The sequence below is a fragment of the Pezoporus wallicus genome, unplaced genomic scaffold (genome assembly GCF_028554395.1).
Source record: "Pezoporus wallicus isolate ANWC-B61680 ecotype Strahan unplaced genomic scaffold, APGP_CSIRO_Pwel_v1 contig_4191, whole genome shotgun sequence".
In the NCBI taxonomy this organism is placed as follows: Eukaryota; Metazoa; Chordata; class Aves; order Psittaciformes; family Psittacidae; genus Pezoporus; species Pezoporus wallicus.
Window position 1 is genome coordinate 2,594,661 of NW_026641383.1, and position 26,521 is coordinate 2,621,181.

At 38.6% G+C, this 26,521-nt stretch overlaps 1 protein-coding gene and 2 long non-coding RNA genes across 6 annotated transcripts; 1 reads left to right on the forward strand and 2 right to left on the reverse strand.

Moving 5' to 3' along the window:
• Positions 1-296: 296 nt before the first annotated feature.
• Positions 297-18,829, forward strand: LOC130606826 (uncharacterized). 3 transcript variants are annotated; one of them, XR_008974078.1, is made up of 4 exons: positions 297-734; positions 827-924; positions 3,228-3,366; positions 9,658-9,742. It is a non-coding gene; the product is annotated as an uncharacterized LOC130606826 (long non-coding RNA). The 3 variants fall into 3 exon arrangements; XR_008974077.1 differs by lacking the exon at positions 9,658-9,742 and adding an exon at positions 18,770-18,829 and having other exon boundaries at positions 297-924; XR_008974076.1 differs by having other exon boundaries at positions 297-924.
• On the reverse strand, positions 4,135-6,268 carry LOC130606828 (uncharacterized). Its single transcript, XR_008974080.1, has 2 exons — positions 5,925-6,268; positions 4,135-4,368 (listed from the first exon to the last, which is right to left on the reverse strand). It is a non-coding gene; the product is annotated as an uncharacterized LOC130606828 (long non-coding RNA).
• Positions 8,973-23,535, reverse strand: C1D (C1D nuclear receptor corepressor). Of its 2 annotated transcripts, none has more exons than XM_057423391.1 (5): positions 23,513-23,535; positions 14,160-14,300; positions 12,780-12,846; positions 12,299-12,354; positions 8,973-9,452 (listed from the first exon to the last, which is right to left on the reverse strand). In XM_057423391.1, the coding sequence occupies exons 2-5, from the start codon at positions 14,298-14,300 to the stop codon at positions 9,276-9,278; spliced, it is 441 nt and encodes a 146-aa protein (XP_057279374.1). In that variant the 5' UTR covers positions 23,513-23,535; the 3' UTR covers positions 8,973-9,275. The 2 variants fall into 2 exon arrangements, with proteins under 2 accessions (XP_057279374.1, XP_057279373.1); XM_057423390.1 differs by lacking the exon at positions 23,513-23,535 and adding an exon at positions 23,427-23,460.
• Positions 23,536-26,521: the final 2,986 nt, after the last annotated feature.

Below are 26,521 nucleotides of genomic sequence, written 5' to 3' on the forward strand. Positions count from 1 at the left end.
CACACACCTTTGCAAATTCAGGGTAAGCTGTGTATGCCTTTAGTATGTACAAGGGATGTGTGTGTCTCTCTCTGAAGGGTTTTACTGGGTGAGGAAGGGGCAGAGCTCAGGTGTTGGCCATAGCATTTGGGTGGGGTTTGTGAGGTACAAGGAAATGGCTTCCCTTCAGCTCCTGATCCTGGAGGCGCAGTAGTGATTGAAGCAAGTAACAGCCTCACTCCGGGGAGCAATTTTGTTACACTCATATAAAAATAAAACAAAGAAAAAGGTGGGGGGCAGGCAGGCAGGCAAATAAGTCTTTTGGTGAACCATTTAACCTGGCTGCTGTGTTTGGTTAAACTATGTATGATGCACCTACGTATTTAAACAAGGTAACCCATGCCAAACCACACACCATCAGCGATTAGATTCCATGAAGGATAAAATCTAGCTGTAGTATTACAACTTTGATGAGTCAACTGCTTCTTGCTGATACATATCAAGTGGTTAAAGGAACAAATATCTGTTTTATAGATGGAGGAATGGATGGCTTGGGGGCAGGAGTGTAGAGGACTCTCCAGTGTTGAGAGACACTTCTGTGCAGATGCTGCAAAGAAATCCAACAGTGCATATTGGTTTCAAGGGATATATATATGCTGTTCACCTTCCCTTTTAATTTAAACTTATTTAACCTGCTATAAGATGTTCTCCCTGCTTTAATAGATCTTGTTTTTCTAGCAATTACTGTCATTTAGGTAATATCACACAGATGTGCTCAAGGAACACAAACTTGTAAGAAACACCGCAGAATTTCTGGCACTATTTCTTTCATTCAGTCTAATTTCAGAGGCAGAAGGAGCCAGCTGGCTGAATTGTCTTGAAGGCAGACACAGGAAAAGCAGCCGATAGACTGAAATACAGATGAAATCACCTTTAAGCACAAAGGTAATTAAACACAAGAATTCACATGCCTTCTCTGTTGTGCTGTAATCAAACTGAAAAATGCTTTTCCCTCAAATTTGTGCAAGTAAGCTAACCTACTAAAATAAGGAACTGTCAGATTCACTAAAGAGGGAAAAATGGCAAACTTCTAAGCTCATGGTTGGCTGGCTCACTTTCCAGATGCTTTTCAAAACCTAAGCTTTAAGATGTGTCTTCAGTTACCTCAAAAAATATTCCGATATCTTAACAACATGGGGGCCACTGATGGGTTAATACACACACACACTGCCAGCAAAGTCCCTCCAGTTAACACCAGCTGGAAATGAGCTTTTAGGGTTTTTTGGTAGTTTTGTTTGTTGGGGTTTCCCCCCCCCTCCCTTCCCCTGCTGTTGGTGAGGCTTTGGCTCAGATGCTTGAATAGAGAAAATCTTTGCCAGATGAGGTAATGGCCACTGAGGTTCCTGAGGCTAGCAGGCTGCCCAATACAGGCTTTGCCTTAAATGACTTAGAACCTCAAATTCTTTTTGGACACAGATTTACCACTGTGCGTTTACTGAAGGCTTGGCTCAATTATATCTTGGCTTTTTGCTATGGGAATGTAAGTTCCATGTCATCAGTAAACTCTGCAAGGCAGAAGTCACTGTATCAGAATATCAGCATCTGTCCTCTTTGTCTTATGAAAACCTGTGCAAGCAAATCCAAGGGCAAAATCTGGCTGTTAATTTTTTTGATAATACAACCTCACCTAGGTGGCAGAAGACAAAAAGTTTTTCCATGCTTATTTTGTTCTCTAAGCTACAGGTATATCCAGAAATGCTAACCTACGCCCAGAGATGTCTCATCTACCAAAATTCTTCTGTGTAATTCCATAAATAAGGGATGAGATCAAATTCGTAAGACTTTAATGATCTGAGTACCTTCCAGAAAATAGGATACTTCATTCTACATACCCCAAGAATGCCTGCTAAAAAGAATACATTAAATGGACCAGACTTGATTTTACCAGCTTAAACCTGGAGCAGCTCCACAGCTTAACAAATGAACACATGGGGGCTAGGGAGGAGGAAAAAACAAACAAATCCAGTATAACAACTGTAACCCTTCTTTTCATTATGGTTTTAGTTGAGAAAAAAATTAAGTTTCAGATTTCTAATATATTCAGCATACTTAAAGGAAGTATACTCTTACTGGAGTTACCTCTTAAGAAGGTGACACACAAACTAATTCCATTTTAGTTAAACTGGTATGAAGTTGAATTCCAGTATGATCATAATGTAAATTAATCAGATACATATGAGAGCATTCTTTGTCCACATTAAGTTTTTAAAATCTGAAATCTATATAAAACTACATTAAACCAGCACTGTTAAAAGTTGTAGTAGATTTGCAGTTCTGCAAATACAGTATGTTACAGAGCCCTGTCATCATCCAAGATAAATTGGACTTTAACTGCAGAGTCCATATTCCTCCCTAAGCTATTTGTGGCTTCAAAACTGTGCAGGGAGCTCAGTAATGTTGATGACCATGCATGGGAAAACTGGAACACAAGCAAATTAATGGCCAGTATCTACGATGCAGTTCTCTGAGGTTTCTCTAGAGGCCTAATCTGGATAGATTTTCACTGGGATAACTTTTTTTTTAATCTCCTGACAAAGCATTTCAAATTTTTACCTCAATGAAGGAGAGTTACAACCTTTAGAAAGATATGGTCAGAAGTTTTGCTAACGTTGCCAATGTGGCCTATACTTTACAAACCATGTTCCTGAACAACTGTTAACAGTTCAACCTTTGGGCAGGAGGGGAAGGAGGTGGTTGGGCATTCAGCCATGGCAGAGACCAAACGTGAAGAAGTCCAAAACAAGTAGTTAAAAGCTGGCAAAATGATGAACCTCTAGGAAAAAGAACATTACCATAAAAAGCTGAGGCACTATGTGGAATTATCGGTAAGCCCTATGTATAATAAAAGGTAAACAAAGCTTAACAAGCACAAACCACAAAAATAAAATGTAAACAAAGAATCCAGGAAGCAGACTTTTACTAACACACAAGCAATTTAACTGGAAGTCAGTAACTTGGAATCAGCTATATTTTTTTGTGTTGTTTTTGCTGCGTGAAGACATTCATACTTACATAAAGCCAAATTCTCAGTTCTTTTGCATTGGATTTTTGCTACTGCAGCCCTAATGAAATCAAGAGTTAAAACTGATTTAAAGCAATAGAGAAATATGCTCGTGATGCTATATATAGTCTCCAGCTATATTAGTCTCTCACTAATACACACTTTGTATTCTGTTACACACCAAGAGAAGAACTTACTGCCAATCAGGAGATAGATAACATACAGGTGGATGTGTGTGTACATACAGACAGCACCTCATGAGATTAACTGCCCTGAGGAAATGCTCTCTCCATGGAAACTTTGCCCAAGAAAACATGTTTTGTCTTGTGTGTGAGTTGGGGAGCAGGCTTGTCCGTCCAGGGCAACAAAGTAAAAAGATTGTTTATGCTATCCAACTTGACAGTGCTTGTTACAAGGTATTTCTTCTTCTCACCTTTGTGGGTTTAAACAATAACTGATTTGTTCCCATGAGGCCAAAAACCATTCAAGTGACAAAGAAAAAATAAACATTCTAGGAAACTAAGGCTACAACATTCATATAAATGAACATTTATATCTAATGAGGTAATATCAACACTACTTTGTTTTCAGACAACTTTTTCACTCGCATAACTCAGCAGCTGCTCATTTACTTTAACTGACTGCTAGTAAATAGCAGCTAAGCCTTTGCCCCTAGCATTACTACTATAAAAGTTTATGTGCAAGCACAGCTGAGTTTGTTTGTTTTTTTTTTTGCCTGTTCTGGATTATTGCTATATAAGGTACATCACCATGCATCTGAGGTGATCCTTAGCTTGAAAATTATCTAGTTGTTCATGTACTCTTTGGATATAACATCTAGGTACCTTAAATAGCAAGACTGTCATGATGTTAAGCTGGAATAACATAGTGCTGAATTAGACCCATTTTCTGTCACTTAATATAGCCTTTAAATTTGTCCATGGAATGTGTCCACACTAGTCTGAGAAGAAGCCTCTTGGCAATACTGAATTATCATTCTGACTTGCTTCCATCCATTTACTGGGGCTGCCAAATTGAAATGATGCATGTCAAGGCAACCCTACGCTGAAAAGTAAAAGATAGCCTCTTAAATGTTCCATTTATAAAGCTTTTTATTCACAGTCGAATTTAGTATCCCCTCTGAAATATATCACTTTACAAAATTGATACCTTGCCATTACAAGATTTCCATGCCATATTCACTCAGCTTAGTAGTAAAAACAAGCTTTTGCTCTTTTCCCTTTGGTACAGCTGATGAAAACCGAGCAGTTCAAGGTCTGCTTCTTAGATCACCAGCACTAAGTATTCCATAGATCTTTAGTCTTCTCCTACAGGGAAGGTTAAAAGTCAGCAAAAAGGCAAACTGTTAGTTCTATCAGTAAAATATTACAAGTAGTACATCATCTTGAAAAGCAGAAATTGAAAGAAGAAAAACCCCAAACTACCACTAATGCCCTAATGTTAGGGATGTTAAGAGTGGTCTGCAAAACAAGAGCATTCAAGTGAATTTTCTGCAAGGAATATCACTTAAAGAAAATTAGCAAAAAGAAAAATTACACTGTCACACTGCAGAACTTTACTGCATTTTTTTTCTAATATGTCACATATGATTCTAAAATGACAAATTGCATTATTTACTTTCTGTATTATGTCCCCTACATTGCTGTAACCTAACACTTCTTTTTTTAATTACTGGCAAGTAAACTTCTAACTAAGAAACATAAATGTAGTCTTTTTAACTAACGCCCTGTTTTGACATCTTTACATTAGTTTATGACAAATGCATAACCTGCCCACATTTGGGATGCAACCCAGTTAGTTTGGCCCTCTAAGCTGGAAAGTTTCTTTGGCTTGAAGTGCATCACACTTACTCTTGAAGAACATTTCTTCAAAGTCTCATTATTTTCCTATTACGTCCTGATTTGCATGTCACTGTTCAGCTGAAGTTACTTCTTGGTCCAATTTACGATTTGCATCAATAGTTTGTTGTTGTTTCCTTACACTTCAACTCTCTAAAGCAGCTATACATTACTAGCCAGCCATGTCTGAAAGAAGAAAGGAATGACATTCCAATCGTTTCAGGTTTTTTTAGGGTTAATATTTCACATATCCCAGCTTGTAGCAGTGTCAAACAGGAAAGTTGTGTCCTTCTAGCTATAAGGGGTTTGTGCAGTTATTTGCAGTAGAAACTGCATGAATAGAGTTAAAAGTTCAGTGGGATCTTGCCAGAAGGAACCCTATGCCATAGAATGTCACACCAATAAGTGTTTCCAGTTATAGACTGGAGTTTGCTGTTCACAACTCTCAAAAGCTTTCCTGTGGCGAACAGCGGATGGATGTCTTAATCCAAGTAACCAAGGTCTCTTCTGGGGCCGAAGAACCAGGTCTTCATCAATTCCTGGGCAAAGTATTCATTTACTATGGAAGCTAGAATTTCCCTTCATGTTTGTAATGGTCCCAACCCCACAGTTAAAAAGTTACTTTTGGTCTACTTACTTAAATCCAATAAAATTCTTAATTATGTGAGAATTAAGTTTAACTTTTATCATTCCAGATTACTATGTTTTGAGAAGATTTCCAATAAATCTGCAACACTAATACTTTTTGACAAGGTTTCATGCTATTATTGATTTTCAAGGCCAGGAAAAAATAAGATGACTCAATCAAACATCCACTTTTGAGGATGAGGTTGTCCATTAATAAAAGTACTTAAGGAGTAGAAATGAGCACCAGTGATGTGCTGACTTCCCAACTCATGGCTACCATTTGTAAGAGTGGAAATTTAAGTTCTAGTAAGATTCCTCTTTTGTTTGCAGCCACAGTAAAATCTGTCAGGTCTTCTACACTACTGGGGCTTAAAATCTTGAGTTGTGTTTTCACTTACTTTCTGAAGTATTCTTTTGGTAAGCTTGGGAAATTCCTCATGCAGCCTTATAACAGATTCCAGTTAATAGCTGCTAGCTTTACGTGCTCCTCCCAACCTCATCGCTTTCTTGGTGCAAAGACCAGAAAGCAAGAAAAGTTCCAGGAACAGGTAACACATTACAATCTTTAACAAAATGGAAACTATTTTCACTTCTGACTTGAAAACCTGAACACAAAACCTTCAAATTTTGGCATCACTGATTAGCAAGGTGCAAGACAGGCCACATAGACTTCCACCTACATGTACATTTCTACCATAACTTAAGAGTTTTACATCATTTTCTTATTGATTAGTTAAAAACATTCTTAAAAACAGCAGTTTTAGTGCTCCTCTTAGCTGGTATGTCTAATATTAGTTAGCCCACAAAATAAATAGAGTAAAGCAAGACAAAGCAGGGAGGTGTCACACACACTTTATTATTTTCTTTAAGTATCTGAATTCATTAATTCAGTGATACTAACAACTTACTATTAATAGCAACTCTTTGCATTACATTGGTATTAACTAACGCAGAATTGATACTTCTGCACCATATTCAGCACTTACACCAATGGGACTAGAAGTCTCCCAGATGTTTTCCTTTCCTTTCAGGCTCTGTAGAACCATTCTATAAACTGGCTCATATAGATTTAATGCACACAGATACTGCAATAAATATTCTTGTCAGCATCCTATTTTGAGGCAGGAACTTCCATAAACAATGTTCAGTCATTTCACATTGGAGACCTCAGTCTAGATGTTCCAAGAATACTTGATGTAAAAAACACTTAGCATTCATGATCTTGTATTTCAAGCCTCTTTCTAATAGGGCTGTTAGTGAATAACAGGCAGTGACACTTCTTAGTTTGTGGGGCATTTGGCTGGGTTGTTTTCTAGAAAAGCAAAGCCACAGACCCAGGCTGTGAACAGCCATACTGAATGATACGAACCTTAAAAAAAAAAAATTAAAAAATTACAAAGTTGCATTTGTTACATCTATTTAAACTGCTCTGTGACAAATGCCAAATACCTGTATATAATTAATTATACCAGATGGATTTCTACCTCAGTAAGTCTTAGCTAATAGACTTGCATTATTCTTGTTTAAACATTTACTTACGAAACCTGTGTACTTTACTGGACACTAAATTATGATCCTTTTTAGAAATTATCCTTTTAAAACAAAAGTTGTAATTGAAGCTTAAGAGAAAAACCATGTAATGGAAATGTCCTTCAATCCCCTTTTAATTAACAGCAGTGTAAATACAAGCTGAGCTACTCATTTCCTCAAGACAATGCTTCTCAAAGCATAAGACACTATCTCCCAGAAAAATTCTATATTAAAGTGCTCTGGCTTGTGCCACTTCAGATCGCTTCTATCCTTTTGTCTTCCCAATTAGTTCATAGGACACCTGGCCTTTTTTTACACTGATGTTTTTGAGATTAACATTTTGAACCTCATGCTTTGCACATGCAGACCTCTACATCTACACAAAGTCCAGAAGTCTGTTTGTAATAGCCTATAGCTGTCATTTTCAGTATCAAAGAGGTGCAAGACAGGACACACAGATGGTGCAAGACAGGACACACAGACTTCCAAATAAATCTCTGTCCAGACCTGTGGAGCACACCAAGAACTGCTTTACACGTGTATTGCTATCTTTGGCCTAGAACACACTTGAAGTCTTTTGCATTTTTAATCATAATTGCACAAAAAAAAAAAAAAGCCTCCTGAGTCCAACAGCTTTTTCATTTGGCATAACCATGACATTAATGTGTAGAAATAAAGCATTCTAATTTTAGCTTTCAGCTGGCAAATGTATATGCGTCTTTGACATGCATACTTACATGAGCAGTCCTGCAGATCTAGGGCAGAAAAGTGCCATACATACATGAACATAAATACAATCAGATTCTTGTTAGTTGGACTGAAAGAAGTGGTATTTATTCAAAGAGTTTATCATAAATGAAAATGAGTAAATTCATACCAGTCACTGAAAAAAGTTTCTAGAGATATGCAATTATTTCAATTTAATAAACTTGTCAATGTATTGAACTTTTACTTTCAAAAAGAAGCTTCATTTTAGCACCTGATTCAATTTAGTCCACATTCGGTACTGCATGATGTAGTACAACTCTGTAACCATCCACTGTACATCATTCAGCTATAGATATACTGGATTCATTTGTTCTTGTCATTTAGTCTTTCACACTAACAATATTTCTCAACCACTTTTGTAGACTGCTACCGAAACTACATTTTGGTGAATTAATTGCCTTTTTTTTCCTTCCTTTTCCTGTATTTCCTAAGTAAAGAGTTGCTGCTAATTGTTAAATAGTTTTTGGCAGATCATTGAGTTTTGCTTTGCAGTATACTGAAAAAAAAACAATAACCGAGGGTCTTCTGAAGAAACTTAACACGCCTCCTCTCCTAAATGACTGAACTTTACCTATTGAGGAAAATAACAGAATACTTGTAAGACACTGTAGTAGTATTTATCGCACCACAGGGTGCTTTCCCTGATGAAGATCTCAGAAATAGCAATGGATGACCACGCTCCTACCACCTCAGAGCATACTTCTCTCTTTCACGGTGTCAGCAGTGAAGGATGAGCACTGCAGCCAAAATTTCAATCAAGTTCCTGCATGTGCTGGTTTTTAATAGCTGTCCCCAGCCTGCTCCTTTTTTTGGACCCCACAAATTGCCCTTTGGGGATATCTTTTCCACTGACTAGACACTGTGGCTTAAAGTGGAATACAGACTGTGTGGCCCCTGAAACTCAGTTTTCTCAGAGGGAACAGGAAGTAAAGGAATATGGCAAACCTTCAAGTTCAGAAGCTGAAACAGTTTAACACAGTGAATAAACCTTACAAAACTACAAATACAGCCTTTTACATAATGATGTGATGATGTAATGAGAAAGAAAACGGCTCCGTCATAAACACCACAGACTAGATAGCATTGGTTAATACTTTTTAATATTCAATTTAATATTTTAATATTCACATTAAGGACATGTAAAAAAAAGTGTTACTCATCCAACAGTAAAAATATCACTAGTATGTATTACCAGCAAGCCTATGCCAGGTCATTGTCATTTCAATAACGAAATGTTACCTCTCTTGCATCAAATGGCACTTTTAGATACACATACAATGTGATCACGTGTGACAAGTGTTCTGAACAAAATACAATCCTATAAAAATTCTTACCTATAACTTAAGCAAGATGTTGCTGTACAGCACCTCCACAAGGTGCATGCAGTATGCAGAACACATTTCAAGGTAAGTTCCTAGACGTCTCTAATTTATATACGGAGAGGCATAAATTTAGTCCATCTTTCTCTTTTTTCCTTTACCAGGGCCTTTGTTTTTCTTTTCATTTTCAGGGCTTGGTTCCCAGAGTGCATTTCTTACAAATCTAGAAGCAGCTCCTTTATCAAGTTTGGATGCCTTTTTCTTTTCTGCTATTTCTTTGACCCTGTTCATGTATGTTCTTACTCTCTCCTGGGGGAGAAGAAAAAAAGAAGAAGAATATTTCACACCATTGTCCCAAAATTCCTGTGAAAATCAATGAGTAGAAGCTCTCCACACTTTACAATTCTATAATATCTAGAAAAATACAATCATTTAAATACATGTACAAGGATTTTCTTTGCAAATGCCTTCTTGCAAACTTGAGGCTTCTCCTTTAGCAGATTTTCCATCACAGGTACCTACTATACTAATATCTGCATGACATTCACTGTCATAGGAACATGAACTCCTACAGAGATGAAGACTACATCTAATTGACAGTGAGAGAATTGTTCTTGCAAGCAAAGTTAGAAAACAAAGTACTGAACTCAATTTGGAATTTGGCCTACATAAAGACGGCAAAATAGTATTTAGATTTGACATACTTAGAGAAATGTCATTATATAAATTATACTGCCTGACTACTGTCTAATAAAAAAAAAAAACAAAACAGCATGTCCAAGCAAAGCCACAAAGCATCTAACTCAAAATAAAAGATGTCACAAGCATTACATATGCACCTACACCGAACTCTTGTGGTTAAGATCCTGAAATGGTCAAGGGAGCTTATGAGCAAACCTATATAAGGAGCCTTATGAATTTCCAGCTGTATCAGAAGTTTCTTTTTATGACCATAAATAATAATAATGCCTATTTCCACTGCCATTCCATAAAGTGGATACTCCCTTGCTATCTTAGCCTCCCCAGAGTCATTTGGTGTCTAAGGATTTTTTGGACGAAGCATGACTTGGATTGACCCCACCTACGCATACCTTCCCAGCTTACAGTCTCATTTACGTACCTACTCTTCCTCATCTACTTCCGCAGCCAGTAAAGGAAATTGCATAACTGAACCTCTAACATGGGAATTATCCTCTGTTAAGTGCCTGCTTCTATTCATTGACTAGAGGGGACGCTTACGGTAGTTGTATAAAATACGTAAGTTTGGTTAATGTATTTCATGACTACATAGTACGGCCTTCAACTCTAGGTGTTTCTGTAATGCAAACAACAGTAGCATATGTATACATACACATATATATATATAGCGCTCTACCTGATACCTGAATTATAAATGTGCATTAGCAGAACATTTATGGATACTGCTAACTAAAAAAATGTTAATACTATGCAACTCACACATTTCTCACACAACCATTGACAGCTCCTTGAATCTGGAACAAGTTACATGACCTACATGACAGAACTGATTTTCAGTTCCTCAAATGACCATTATAAGCAACTGTTGTCAAAAAATTGGCCACTCTTTCTATATCAAAACCATAGCTTTAATGAGGAGAACTTATAGGGTCTGAAATCATGATAAGCTGTAATATTTTTTTGGTGACTGAGTAATGAGAACAGATGGCAAACCTACATGTATCAACCTGGGAAAAAGGAGCTGACAAATGTCAACGTGACAAAAGAAATGAACTCTGATAGCTTGAATGTGAGTTTATTAATATAGTTTTAATCTCTGCGTACTCCATGTATGTATACAGGGAGAGCAATTCTAAAAACAAAACAATCACCACAGAGCAGTCTTTTTTTTTTACTCCCTTTCCACATGAATGAGAACATCACAATGCTCTTGGAAGGAAGGAACATGCATTCATTCACCTTGATACTTGTAAAAGAAAAAAACAACTGGATAAGAATCTAGGCTGTGGTAATTCACTCATTCTTCAGACTTAAAACAACTGGTTAACTGGGAAAAAAATACCAGCATAAAATATCCACAGCAAAATAGATAGAATTTATTTTTTAGTATCACTAAATTAACACAATATTCAGACACTATGTAATACAGGAGGAACAAGAAACTGACTGAAAGCTCATGAAATACTAACTGATCAATTTTTTTAATATGATACAGTCTAGGCTACTGAAAACCTCACCTAATTAAAAATAGAAGTATTCTTGTTTTTCAGGATATCTTTCTGCATTTTTGAGTCCCATCTTCTGTTCCACTGCCTAGGCAAGGATTATATTTAACCGAAGCATTTTATGATTGCCCAGATTTAGTATTTTCATTTATACAGGAATTAAAATGGGGAGTTGTAAGTTTTGATTTCTATTTTTTCTTCAGGCTAAATGATCTGATTTTTTTAAGTCAGCAGAATTTTCAAGATAGCGGTCTTCTATACTGTAGTCATGCATCTAAATGGAATATAAAGACAAACCTAAGAGATTTATTGTAGGTTGTAAATATGTCACTAATGCAGAATTACTGGACAATACACATACAGCTGGTGCCAAAAAAGCTTTTAGCTTTGTTGCTGAACTGAATTCTTTACTGCTGAGAAAATGAATTAATGGAGGACTTGGAAAGAGGGGGGGAACTCTTTCCCGTCTTTGCTAGTAAATCAACCACACTACACTTTCAGAGTCATACAAAAGTAAGAAAAGACAGCCTCAGAGATTAACATGATTCCAAGTATTTATAAAAAAAATGCCGTACTGGAAGTTATAAATTATTATCAGACATGTAACATTTTTCCATTTAGCAGATACAAGTGAAAAGCTGCTCTGTTCAGAATCCAATTCTCAAGGAAAGGTGGAGAAAAGAAAAGATGACATCATTTATCTTCTTGTTCTAATTTCAGCAGACTCTACAATTTTGCTTTAAACAGTACCATTTGGAACTAAAAATATGACTTTCTTAATTTAGAGAGCGCAGCAGGGCACATGAACAGTTATATAACACTACGTAGCATATGCGTGCTATTATGGCAACATCAATTTTAACCATAGATATAATTTTTTTTTTACTTCTATAAGAATTAACTGTCCTGGGCAAGTACGATATTGCAGTGCTTGCAGTGTGAGAATCTTACCAGTTCTTGTTTCACTGGATGTTCCTTTGGATTGACTCCCTGGATAGTCAAGTATACTACAAGATAAAAAACATGAAGTTTTTAAATCTGAAGGCTGTCATGACTGAGTACCCCATAAATCAGTCACATAGGAAAACTAATTTCCACATAAACCCATTAGTAACAATTAGAGTTAATGGTGTAAATTATCTGACAAACTATTATCATCAATATTGCAGCTAAATTTAAAAAAAATCTAACATAGTTAATGTTGCTAGGAAAAAACAAACATCTTCATGCAGTTACAAAGTCAGCTTTTGTAAATTCCTATTTTTGGAGTTTCAACATCATTTACTCTACAAATGGCAATAATTTGGATCCTTGGGGTAATTACAGGTTTCTAATTATTTTGCTATGAAATATGATTATTTAATGTTTGCAGCTGTCTAGAAGGTGTTCAAATGGCATCATAAATACTTTTTTCCTCCTACCGCATACTTACCCCAGAACAATGAATTTAACGTGTACACTGAAACCAAATCCAGCTTTGCTTGCTCCAGAGGCTCTAACTAGAATGAAAAAAAAAACCAAACAACAAAACCAAACCCAACACATTTGCACATTTTATAATTATGAATGTATTCATAAAAGAAGTACACACTGAATGAGGTATTTTTGCACCACAGGTTCACTAAGACCACATTGTGCCTATTTCTGTGCCATCACAGAACCATTCTCTCCAAGTACTCCAGTAATTTTCCCTGTCTGATGCCACAGTCCCAGGTGGCCAAAAGCACAAATATCTGTTGGCACATAGCTCTTAGACTACTGTTCCCATAGTCAGAAATAAGTTCCTGTTTTTCCACAGAAACTTAACTCAAAATAGTTGTTACTATCAGTGGAAGGGAAAAAGAAGTCTTAAGATTGCTGAAGCCCAAATGTGAATATACTATGCTACAGTCAATGAACATTAAAACTACACATGGTAGACTGTGCTCAACGCATGCTGGAATACTTAGGGCTGTAAAGCAAAGGAAGAATAAAGGTAATGAGGGGGTTTTTTTCCTTGACTGTCAAAGTCAATTTATTATTTTAGTCCTATAGGATTTCCAGAACCTCTGATAACATCATTGTAAGGCTCACTACTTCTAACATGGATACTGTCAAAAGATCAGTGTTGTAACGACTGTTTTCTTCATGATTTATTTGTGTTAGAAATCCTCAGAGGATAAAGAAGTTCCCTCATGTGCTAGCTTTTTCTTGCCCTAGAGAAAGAAATTACATATTAGGCTTTAAATGTTAAAAGATAGAGAAGCTTGTATGAAGTCTTCGGTCTGTACCTTGCTCTGTCTTTATGCCCTGAGCAAAAAACACATTTTACAGACTTAGGCTTATAACACAGCTAAAGGAGACAGCTGTTTTTTAAGCACCAGCTTCTGCAAGTCTAGACTTCTAGAATCAGATCAATTCTCACTGCTGTCAATTCACCTTTATATCCTACTGCATATACAAAGTTCCATTAAGTTTGTTGTGAAAACGTCTCAGAAAAAGGTGTGAATAACCTCTCCATTATGAAAGAGCACTCAGCATGCACTTTAAGGAAGGTCAGGAATAAGCTAGGATGTCCTCTACTTAAATGACTCACTGGTAGAATCATCGCTTTTCGGCTTGTAAGAGCACGTATTTCACTGTTTAGTTTGTAAGATCGTCTGGGTATCTTAAAAAGGTAAGATTTTCAAATACTGGGTATCAAGCATAGAAAGTGTCATATTTATATGTGTCTGTGCAGTGGCCAGGCCTAACAGGCTCTTTTATTTCAGTTGGGATTCCCAGATATTCTTGTATTAGTAACAAAAAGGTTGTCAAAAGCAACATTACCTACCTTTTGGAGGTCACTCCTAGAAACCAACATCATTGCTTTCAGCATCTCTTCTACAGAGCCAAGACATTGTTCAAATGTTGCAAGATAATCATGAATTTCAGTAGGGTATTCTTCTGGGTTGGTATAATCTGACGCCTCCATCTGGAAAGAGGAAACAAAACTAATAATCCTTTTCTTTAAGTCTCTACAGAGTCAAAAGACTATATTTTACAATACAAAACGTTATTATACATGCATTAAACATTGTAAGAAATGCCTACTTCTGAAGAGTTCCGGCAGATAATGTCAATAGTGACACAGTTAAAGGTCCTATAATTTCATGGGTATCGCCTAACTGCTGTGCAAAATGGCATGAAGGAGCATTACAAATGACATGACTGTATTATCTACTGTTGTAACAGTCCCAAACCAGTATTAAGCTTTTATGGTCTGTGATGGAAAGAAATTATTTGCTTGTTTAAAAGAAGCACGTTATAAATCACAGTATATAAAGAGCTATAGCAAGCAACAGGCAGGACACTAAACAAAGACAAAACCAACAGAGATATGGCTTCAGCCTGTCTTAGGAACAGACATTACTTCAGCTTTAAAACGGTTATGCAGCACCAGTTATGTCAAGGTCAGTTAAAATCTTCCAGTGCTAAATTTAGGAGTTGGTCCAAGAAACTCTTCCTGTGAACCTGCATCCAGTTTTCTTAATTCTCAATAGGGTATTATAATCTGCAATGTAACTCTACTGGTGACAAAGATGAGTTGATTTGGGGATTTCAGAATACTCTGGAAATCTTGTAGAGACAGCAACTGTGAGATAAGCAAAGAGGTGAAAAATCCCAAAGCACTCCTTTTTGATCCCAGCATTCATGGTAACATGTTATGGCTACTGCCAAGCCATCTGGCAGCTGGCTTACAACTGATACTTTTAATTCCTCTCAAATCATAAATCCCATATCATGAGGAGTCAATGTTGCTTATATATTATTTCCTACAACTCCTACTGATTGAGCAACAACTTTGTAAATGTTGTCAGAAAAGAGCATAATTTTCATGCCCATTGGTGAGCTACATTAGGACAGTGGCAGCACCTGGAACACTGCAGTCCTTCCTACTTAGCATCAGTGTAATCCCACTACCCAGACATTGACTACAGAGGGAATTGAATTAAGTTGGAGACCTTGCACTTCAGTTATGAACACCAAGCCACACGCTCAGTGCAAACACCAAGGAAAGACCAAACAACTGTTGCATCACTGGAGTTTCTTCTAGATAACAACTTGATCATTCCCTTTTCCTGGCAAGAGCATGGTATGTGTGAAAGAGGTTTCTTTTTATTTATATTGTCTCCTAGAGGTCAAACAGGGGGAATACTGGGAGGAAAACCAATGCGAAGCTACTTAAGCTTTTCTGCAACTCCAGTTTTAATCACACCGGCATGATTCCAGAAATAGAATCATAGAATAGAATCATAGAATCATTAGGGTTGGAAAGGACCTTAAGATCATCTAGTTCCAACGCCCCTGCCATGGGCAGGGACACCTCACACTAAACCATGCCACCCAAGGCTCTGTCCAACCTGGCCTTGAACACTGCCAGGGATGGAGCATTCACAACTTCCCTAGGCAACCCACTCCAGTACCTCACCACCCTCACAGTAAAGAACTTCTTCCTTATATCCAATCTAAACTTCCCCTGTTTAAGTTTTAACCCCTTACCCCTTGTCCTGTCACTACAGTCCCTAATGAAGAGTTCCTCCCCAGCATCCCTATAGGCCCCTTTCAGATACTGGAAGGCTGCTATGACGTCTCCACGCAGCCTTCTCTTCTCCAGGCTGATCAGCCCAAACTTCCTCAGCCTGTCTTCATACGGGAGGTGCTCCAGTCCCCTGATCATCCTTGTGGCCTCCTCTGGACTTGTTCCAACAGTTCCATGTCCTTTTTATGTTGAGGACACCAGAACTGCACACAATACTCCAAGTGAGGTCTCATGAGAGCAGAGTAGAGGGGCAGGATCACCTCCTTCGACCTGCTGGTCATGCTCCTTTTGATGCAAATAGGATCAGCCAGTTAACAAGTCCAATTTCACTGTTGCTGTTTGCATAGTTAAAAATTATAATCCCACTCAGCTGCTTGACTTTTCATCCTGGTCAGAGGTGTTTTTCAGATCAAGTACAGAATGACAATATTAACCATGACATTTTGAAGGTCCCTTCACTACCCCAGCATGGAACTCACACATGTAAATACTGCTTAAGTCAGCCGGAGAGGACCCAAGCAGGAAAGCTGAGCTGGACCTACAAAATGCTACCCACAAAAAGGCAAAAAGCCAATACAATTATTTCTGTCATTTACAATAGTATTGTTTGTGTTTCATTCTGTCCTAACCAGGACATAATCAACCCTTCTTAGGTTGATTAAAGTGTGGAAACAATGTTGTTAAATTTTAGTCATATAACACAGCATAAAAAAATAATTCAAGGCTACAGAAGAAACTAGATTTTCCCTGGTGTTAATAAAGTTAAGCTTGGTTAGAAGGTGTCTGTCAATACACATTTACTATACTCGCACATACAGGGAGAGAAGTGCAATCCAATCCAGTCTTCTACAGAGTTTCCTATCACTGCAATACTTAACCTACTATGGTCTTAATTTGATGGACAGGCATGAACATAGTGATAAATTCCAGCTTTTCTCTCTCCCTTTATCAGAGAATCAACACCAGCAACTGCAGCAGGAATAGAAAAAACAACAACAAAAACCTGTAGCAGCAATGTGTTATCAATCAAAACTAACTCAAGCTATTTTACAGCAGTTGCAAGGATAAACAGTCACTAGTGCATGTATGATATTCTTTCCAGTATCCCAAGCTAGACCTAAAGAATGAGGCAGAGAAAGAATAGGAAGACAGAACAATAACAGATACAGTCCAAAATATATTTTGCTATGATTGTTGTCTCATGAACAAGAAAGAATTAAGTTTGCCCTTGTATCATGAAGTATTTACTTGACACTGTCAATTGGCAAGGAAAGGGGAAAAAAAAAAAACCTTCAATGGAACATCAGCCTTCAATGGAACAAAGCTGCACAGCAGCCTGTGTACAGGGTCCTTCAATGATAAGTCAGCTCCTTCTGCCCAGGGAGGGGGAAGAATTTGTTGAACTTGTGTTTTCATTTCAACAGGAACTAGCAAGTTCCTACTCCTGCTGCGTAGGGACCTCTCTCTTTTCATTAGACTGTTGTTTCAGCATTACTAATCTCCAAGCAGGATATGTTACAGTGTTGGCACATGCCAACAATAAGGCAGCAGTCAACAGCCTAAAATAGTTTTGATAACATTAAATCAGCAAGAGCAAACTTACACTACATTAGGAAACGTGTACACCGGAAACTCCACAAAACTGTGTCTGCCAAAATCAACACATAAGACTGCACAGTCCACCTGCAGAATGACAAAGCCAAGGATGGGAGGAACTAAGACCACATCAGTGATTCTCTAAACATACCTAAAGGCTATACTGCCCTCAATAGTTCTGTCTCAGTTATTAAATCACAAACAAGTTTTTCCTCAAAGTTTTGCAAGTGTTCATATATTTTGAACAAGCAGAAATATAATTCCGTTCCTGAAGAGATTTCTCTGATGAATTTGCTTTCAACCAATTTTGTTTGGCACAGAGACCCCACTTAAAAAAGTAAAGACAGTACAAACATTCAGAAGAATATTCAGAGAAGTTACAAAAATACTTGCTGGGTAAGCATGTGAATAATGGGGAAAGCTAAAGGAAATGAGGATAAGACAGCATTTTCATTATCAAGTAATAACACAATGCAGAACACATTTGTGGTGGTGTGCACAATGATAATACTTTACAAGATCTATAATTTTGAGACTGCAAAGTTCACAACCCATAAACATAAAACAGAAGAGAAAAGGCCCACTTTGATTAAGGACACCAAGGCAAACAAATAGCAATGAAAAATGTGGTGTGACTTCATAACATCAATCTACCAGAAACAATTATCCCTTTTAATCCCAACTGCAAAAACTGCCATGTAGTTTTTGGGAAAACAGCATAAAAGAGAAGTATCTCTGATGAAGAAAAGGACTTCAAATCACAAATGTAAACAATTTTCATGGGAAAATTTATTCATCTTATTTAAGTCTGATCAAAAACTGTCTTATGAATTTCTACATCTGAACATCCCGAAATTTCTGAATAAATACTTGTTCTTTCAGAAACATAACTACATTTATGTAAACTTCTGCACAGAAAGCAAGGAACACCTTGTTTTCCCTCCAGTCAACATAGTATAAACTACAGCAAGTAACACACTCAACCTGCAGAGAGGGGAGGTAAATATCAGACATTACAAAACACAGAAAATACACAAATAGAAAAAGAGAAAGCAAGAGAAAATACATTATCTTCTGCAGACTGTAGAAAGTCTAAACAAGTGACAAATCAGAAGCAATTTGCCATAGTGCTAATCTGGCTTTTGATCTAAGATCCAAGTGAGTTAAATGCTATATAGAGGACGTTTAAATAAAAACAAACAAAATGCAGATGATTATGCACAATACAACTTGCAAAATCCTCCATCTTCACATTTATCTTTCAGGAGAATGAAGAGAAGAACTCCGCAGACTCCTCTCACACCCATGACTGGCATACGAAGGTAAGAAAAGGAAAAAGGGAAACTGCAGACAATTTGCAGGTGGCTTTTATGAATAATTTTTTAATACATCTGGTGTTCTAACACAAGCCTTAGAAAGTAATTGCCAGACGGCTTAAAAAGCAAAACCAAACCTCCTTTCCTGCCCACCCCCACAGCAAAACTGTGTCTGTCATACTGAAAGATATAAACTCTAATTAGACCCTGGGTACCTCTGTGAGAGATTTTGCTGAAGATGCATGGTGAAAGTAATGGAAGCCACATGCATATATCAACAAGGCAACAGGAAAGCCCAAAAGACATCATTTAAAAGTGCTCAGTGTTAATATTATACACATGGCTTTCAACTGGAATTAAAACTGCAAGTTCAGGATAAATACAGCGTATTCTAAATATTTTGTACATGCAAACAGGAGACAAAGTAATTTCATTCTGCTTAATATTGCAACTTTCTTCACACCTCATGTTAATTCTTACCTACTTCTTAAGCAGTAGAAGTCTTTGTCTTTATACTGAGCTCAGATTCTTTTCATATAATTCATCTAACAAAACTCAGATTAGACTTTCCTTCTTTTCATGCATATTTTACAGATTATACACAGAAAACCAAAACAAACCCAAACCCTTTTGGTTGGAGCATATAAAAACGCTCTCAAATTCAAACCAAATGCACTAACAACATCAGTTTGACAAACCATCTCTGTCAGCTCCTGAAAATTGACGCTGTCCTTCTCCTGAGCTCTGACTCACAACCTGTACTTAATGTAGCTGATGTGTACAGCAGAGATCTCCCCTCTGCTCTAACACTGTAGTTCACTGCTGTGGCTAGAGGACAACAGAGCAACAGGCATCTTAAAGCTAGCAGCATTCGTGACTAAATTATTTGATGACAGACCTCTTTTGGGCAGAGAAATCCACTTTATTCCACATTTACAAAGGTTTAAATATAACAGGCTCTAGTCTGTGACAGACACTCATCAGCATTATTGCTGCTTAATAAATAATTAGCTGCCCACTAGTCATCACTGCATCCACAGATCTGTTTTGCTACTAATGCTTCTCAAGTCAGCTTGGGGCAACTGGAGAGCAAAGCTACTACAATTAGTTAGAGCATGCTTGCAACTCACAATTTTGTCTGCAAGAAAGATTTCCATAGCAAAAGTAATTAAGCCTACCATGAAATACCAAGTATGCACCAACAGGCTTATCTTGATCCCCTTAAAAATACTGCAACTTAAGCCATGGTAGTTACCCAAATTTGCACTGTATTATAAATGGGCAACAGCTGAGCAATCATTTTTAACCCAGTTTTCAAAGCTCTGCTTGTCAGCATCTCAGCATGCACAGCTCATAGACATCAGGCTCCTGCTGATGCCACTGAGATGTCTTTTGAGCCTCAAAGGATTTGCAAAGTTATTCTGATAAAAGGAGAGGGCCTTAGTGACATGGTTTAGTGGTGGACTTGGCAAGTCCTGGGGTAAGGTCAGACTTGGTGATCCTTAAAGGTCTTTTCCAACCTAGCTGATTCTACGATTCTAAGATTAAAATTTAAAGGGAGGGAATAATATTTTTCAGGCTTATTTACACTTCAGCCCATGGTGGATATCATGTGAGAAAACAGGTATCTCAGCTTGGCTTAAACCACCCGGATTCACTACAGCCCCATCTATATCCACACAAACCAGCTTTGATGGAAACCTTCAACTCAGCCTGCATGATTCGCAAAACGTTTTTATTCTCTGTATTCAGCTGTCCTAGATTCCACATCTTTGATGACAGTCACTTCCTCTTCTGGACAAATCCAGTATCCCCTGGCTCTTGTTCAGCTCCAACCTGTGAGTACACCTATTAGTGATTACAATGATAAAACCAGCTTTCTTCAGGTATGTCCAGAACACTTCTTAGTGAGACATCTTAATGAAAGCTCTCACATTCAGACTATGCCACCACACCTTAGTTCAAGACTTGGGCTTTAAAGTGATTTTATATTTGTATGTCTAAACTGGTCTTTAAAACATATACTTTTGGTTGCACTGAATCTCACCAGAACTTGTACAGCAAAATACTCTCTCCTTGAACAAAACAGTTCACACACAGTGGTTTTTTGTTCATGACAGCAACTAATACTGAATACTTCTGTCCTACCAAATTTGCAGGGAACACGAAATAATCCACCTCCAGTCTATAGCTCCTGTGTGCTCTAAATCATGGAGTTCAGTACCTCTTCTAAAATCTGCTGCTGCTCTCCACTCGTATCAGCACTATGAATATCCAGAATTAAAACCAAGGAGTTTTTTCATCCTTTTAAACTGCTAACCTCCTTTGTACCTCATGCAACAGTACCTTTCTCTACTTTTAGCAACCCCAGTCTATATTTGACTGTGCTAACAAGACTCTGTTCAGCTATGAGAAGTGTATTTATCCTTTTGTTGTTGTTGTTGTTGTTGTTGAACAGTAACTGTGGGATGTTGTAAGCACCAATCTTACTGATGCAGGAGAAAAACGGGGAAAGTCTCTCCTACCTATCCCCTAAAGAGAATTTAACAGCTGATAACCTGACAAAAAGGAGACCAACTACTACCCACGAACAAAAAGGATGTGCAAAATCACAGAAGTGAGGGAGTACTAGGGAAAACTATTTGGGGACACGTCATTTTCACAGGGATTGAAAGAGATGAAATAAAACATTGTGGGATGGAGAACAACAGCGCACCCTGGCCTGGCACAGGAAGAGAGGTATGGCAGTAACCACAGCCTGGCACAGAAGGGAGAACAAAGCACCAGGATAATAGAGGCAGCTGGGAAAAGGAGCCTGAGCAATTTCCCAGCACAGAAAAATGGAGTTTATGCAGAACAGCAGGCGTAGGGAGCACTGCCTGTGGGAAGAGGTAACTAAACATGAGGTGTATCCTGAGGCCCAGCAGAATGCTTTATAGCAAGCCCGCACGAGCAACAGAGTAAAGCAAATAAAGTGAAGAAAGACAGCTCAAACAAAGGTAATAAAGTCTGCAGTCTCAAAGCCTTCACAGTCTGTTATCATATCATCTATAAAGTTAACAAAATCAAGCTTCACTGTATTACCACTCGGTCACCTCTGTTTCTTCTTTCTATGCTGCCTTTTCCAGCTTAGTTCTGTAACACCTAGATGGAGGAGCTCCCAGTGCACTGTTTATTTAAAGACACTGATGTTCTTCTCGGCTCACCACTGCATGTACATCCTACCATTGTCTACTGCTGTCATTACAAACAAATAATCTTTACTAAATGCACGCAAACCAATTACACCAATGAAGAATTCATTTTAAAAATCTTAAACCACTTCAAAAAGAAACATGCTCAGCAAAAGGGTTTGTGTGACTCCTGCACCCCATTTCCGATAGGAAGCCTAAGAATTCTCATAATCTCTTCCAAGTTTCTCACATTCTGGTGTATGGCCTTGTGTTAAGTGCTTTCTGATTTCTTTAGCAAGGGCCATACTGCGCCAGGATTAGCAATATCCAAGTATTTTAGATTGGCAGTGTTCTTTTATATTTTTAAAGCCAAGAAATGTGCCACACACCCCTCAATTTTATTTAACAATCAAGTCTTTCAATTATTGCTTAAAAAAATGAAGTCTATAGATTAGCATAATCTAAAGTTTAATTTGCAAGTGAAAGTCCCTTTTAAATTGCTAGCAGCAACTGAGCTTGCAGTCAGCTGTGACCAAAGCATAAGCAAGGGGACATCTTTGCCTTTGCAGCAATATAAGAGAACCGTAATCACAAAACACTTGAGCTTAATAACCTAAACCATCACCTGCCTTTCAGTTAAGGGGAAATAACACTAACCATTTTAACTACAGCCTATATATACAACCTGTATCTTGTCTTTGAAAAGCACTCTTCTTACAATTACTAAGCTCTTGGTGTGCTCAAGATGCAACACTGTTTTAATGAGCTTTAATAGGAACCTAACCACTTACTGCCTATGGTACAGCCTTCCTACGTACAACCATCCTCAAACCATGACCCCAACTGCAAAGCCTTTATCTCATTTTTACAGGCAACTAAATAAGTGATGCATTAAATTGATTTTATGCTCGCTAGCAAAATTAGTACAGCACACAACTTGACCCTCAGTTCTGGGAAGGCATGGAGGGTCATCCACGTGTTTGGGGCAGTGACAACAGAACAACTTGGGCTGTGTCACATTGACTTAGGTCTCCCCTGGAAGCCTGACTCGGCTCTCAGGTCACACATGGGTTCCTTGATCCCATGCTTTGAAGGTGAAATAGGTATGTGTGCAAACCGAAGCCTTCTCAACACTTTATAACCAAAACACTCCTGTGAAAGATGAGGCATCTCACCGACCCTTTAGGGCCACGATATAGTGGATTTGAGCACTTGTCCCAACTCCCCGAACGCATTCGGTTGCCGCGGTCCGACACGAACCGTGTTCCCCACCCTCACTTCCGCGGCTCTCAACAGACTGAAACCTCAAGAGCGGGGATAAGCCCCCCGGGAACAGCCACCAGAGGCCCTGCCTCCCGACAGCGCACTCCCCGCTCTCCAAACGCCTCTGAACCCCCCCTCGAGCCACACTACGGACCGCGAACAGCCCCTACCCCAACGCAGGCCTTCACCCCCTGCGCCGCCATTACCCCGAGCCGTACCACCCGGCGGTGGGGGCAGGTAAATGAGCCGCTCTTACCTCCGGGCGCGCGGAGAGCGACGAGTAGGCGGGGCTTCCTGCGGCGCACAGCGGTGATGTCACTGCCGGCGCCGTGGGGCGGCCCCGGGAAGCGGAGGGACGGGTGGGTGTTACGCGGGAGTGCGGGGAGCGCCGGTGTGGTGCTGGGCGCGATGATGAGAGTGGTTGTTGTGCGTAAGAGCGAGAACCGGGCCCGCTGTTTTAAGGCAGAAAACGTGCTTTTCGGCTCGCAGCACGTTTAGGTGGTAGGAGGTAAACAGCCGGCATGCCCCAGCTGTTCCCAAATGTTTCCAGGTACTTCCTGGGAAAAGGAAGGCACAACATGGTTTTAGAGGTGGTCCCTTAAGGCTGGAGACCCCTTGTTTACAGGGAGGCATCTCAGCGGTTTCTGACAGGTTGCCTGTCTTCACCTAGTCCTCAAATGAGGGTTGGCTTCTAACAGCATTATTGGTTGTGATTTCTACCCTGTTTCTTCTCAAGATTTCAGCAAATAAATCTGGGTTCAAAATGCAGTGGGTTAGTAGTTCTGCACTGCAGGAGCTTGCCGAGTGGAAGCCTGCACAAACACAGCTGTGGCTCCCAAAGATAAGATCCACGTTTTACAGATTTACATTCTGATAAAGAGTAAAACAGAAGCCAGCATCCACATCAAAAGTATTGGTATTACTAGCCAAAGACCTCTTTCGCCTCCTTTCTGTTCAGAGCTCCAGCTGAACATCATTGTAAATCAAGCCTGCAGCCTCTCTCCTTCAAGGCAGATCGAGATAGGATCACTGGAACTTTTCAGTGTGGTTAAAGAGGGCCTGTTCTCAGCTACAGGTTATGCAGGAGTGCATGCGGCTGATTAGACTGTGGCTGGTTGTTGCCTGGGGGGAATGTGCAGAGCTGGCTTACTCAGCATCAGGGTTTCTAGAGGAAAACAGGTCCAGTCTGAAGAAGGACAAGGTCAAGAGTGGTGAAGGGGGAAGAATATACTCATAGGGAGAGCAGGACTACAAGTGTGGGGTCTTATGTAGCTTGAGTGTACCTCCCTGTGCAATTCAAAATAGTTGCAAAAGTGAGCTTCCTTTTAATAACTTGGTTTACATCTGAGTGCTATACTATGTCTCTTCTAATTAAATCAGTATGAGCTGCAAATGAGAGTCGCCCTACTCCCGGTTGGAAGTATATCTAAAGATCTTCAGATGGAGTCGTTACTTGTTTACATCTTGTCGTCTCCTTTTCCTCCAGGAGATGCAGAGATTTAGGGTTTCAGTTTCAACCAAAAATGGCTGCAAAAATAATACAGATACTTGTTTCTAACAGAGTGTTTATGAAAGCAGCAAACACGGGGATTCTGTAAGAGTCTTTCAGCTGTCTGTGGGATGCACGTATGCATAGTAGAACCACTTGGGTAGGGAGTGGTATGCTTACTGTTAACATTTCATTGTAATAATAAAATGTTTCTCTGAATTTTCATAACCATTTCTTACTTTCAAAAACCATAGTCTTAATGATTTTTTCTTGTTCATTTTTACTAGAACAACTACTGTAGGTTAAAGGGAATTTAGGAGAGATTGTATTTTCAAAAAATAAAGAAATGCAACAAATGAAGGGAAACAGAGAAATAGCAAGACCTGCCCTCCTAAAGAAAGCACCACTTTGCACTTTCAGTGTGCCAAGTGTTTATTAAGGACCTCAGAACACTTGACATATGTTTAGTTCATTCTTACCTCGGTATTCACATGTCACAGGTTGGGAAATACAGAGAGGGAAGTTGATTAACAGACTAATTGATTTACCAAATGTTCGGTAGAAGTTTCTGCCAGTCTTATTTCCTAAACCAAATATTTTGTTTCAGTTACAAGATCAAAGGAAAATGTGACACATGTTGATCAACGTTCAGAATCAGCCAACTGTTTGTAGAAGATTGTAACCACGTAGAACATTAATGCAGTACAGGTTGTACTTAGAGAATTTCATGATAGTACAATGTGGCTCTCTGTCTCCTTCTAGTGGTTTACGTTTGTTATAGATAGGCTTCTGGGTGCAAAGTAGAACAGATTTATACTGTTCAGTTAACTGGAGTTCCTATACTGAGAGCTGTAAGCCTTGGAATTTCTTGAAGCTTTCCTTTTCTGCTTAAAATGGCTGTGTTGGTTGTTTGGTTTTCAAGAGCAAAGAGTGAGGAGTTAAGGATTTACATTTATCCCAGCCAAAACCTGATTGAGATACGGTTCATGTAATTCAATTGTTTTGTGTTGGTGCCACTCTGAAAATGTATTATGATTTTATGTACAGATATCTATAAAAAAATCTATCCAAGAAAAGCTCTATTGCCATCTGGCATTTAATGGAAGCTGTTTCATTTGAGAGGCCTATGAATGATTATTGATTTTTCTCTGTCATTCCCAAAACAACAGAAAACGATCCTGAGTATTTTCTCCAAAGTAGTCGAAGTGACAGGCATCTTTAATGTAATTACTCCTTTGTTATTATGTATCTTATTCATTGTACATACTATATATTGACTCCTGCAGAGTCAGTATTCTTTGTAGAGTAGATGTGGAGGCCAAATCCTGTAGTCTGGACCTCAATGGAATCACTATGCCCTACAGCCTGGGTCATGCAAAGCACCACAGCCTGACTTACAGATGAGCTGTGGCAACTCCAACTCCCAGAAACAATGCCCCTGAAAAAGCTTTTGAAGATACTCACATAGAAGATAAAACAAATAGCCTAAGTTCTTCTGCTGTGAATCTGCTATGAATCAAACAAGGGTGCTAGAACCTACTTGTAACAGAAGGGTTAATAAATCATCGGCAGAATAAAAATACAGACGCTAAAATCAGACCAAAAGCAAAAGGTGGTTGTAATAGGCATCTATAGTCATCCTAAGGGAGAAAATGAGGCAGTAGAATTGCTTTGTCTGCAAGTCCGGCTTCTTCTGACACTAATTACTCTTTTTGGCCTTTTAATGTGAGCTTTAATGGGAGCAGCAGAGCTACTTCATTAAATAATTCAGCCTTT

Coding starts and splice junctions, on each gene's coding strand:
- C1D (XM_057423390.1), bottom strand. CDS start 23,459: ATGGCGGCGCAGGGGGTGAAGGCCTGCGTTGGG. Junction 14,301..23,426: donor GGGTGAAGGCCTGCGTTGGG/GTAGGGGCTGTT, acceptor TCCTCTTTCCAG/ATGGAGGCGTCAGATTATAC. Junction 12,355..12,779: donor GTTAAATTCATTGTTCTGGG/GTAAGTATGCGG, acceptor TTTATCTTGTAG/TATACTTGACTATCCAGGGA.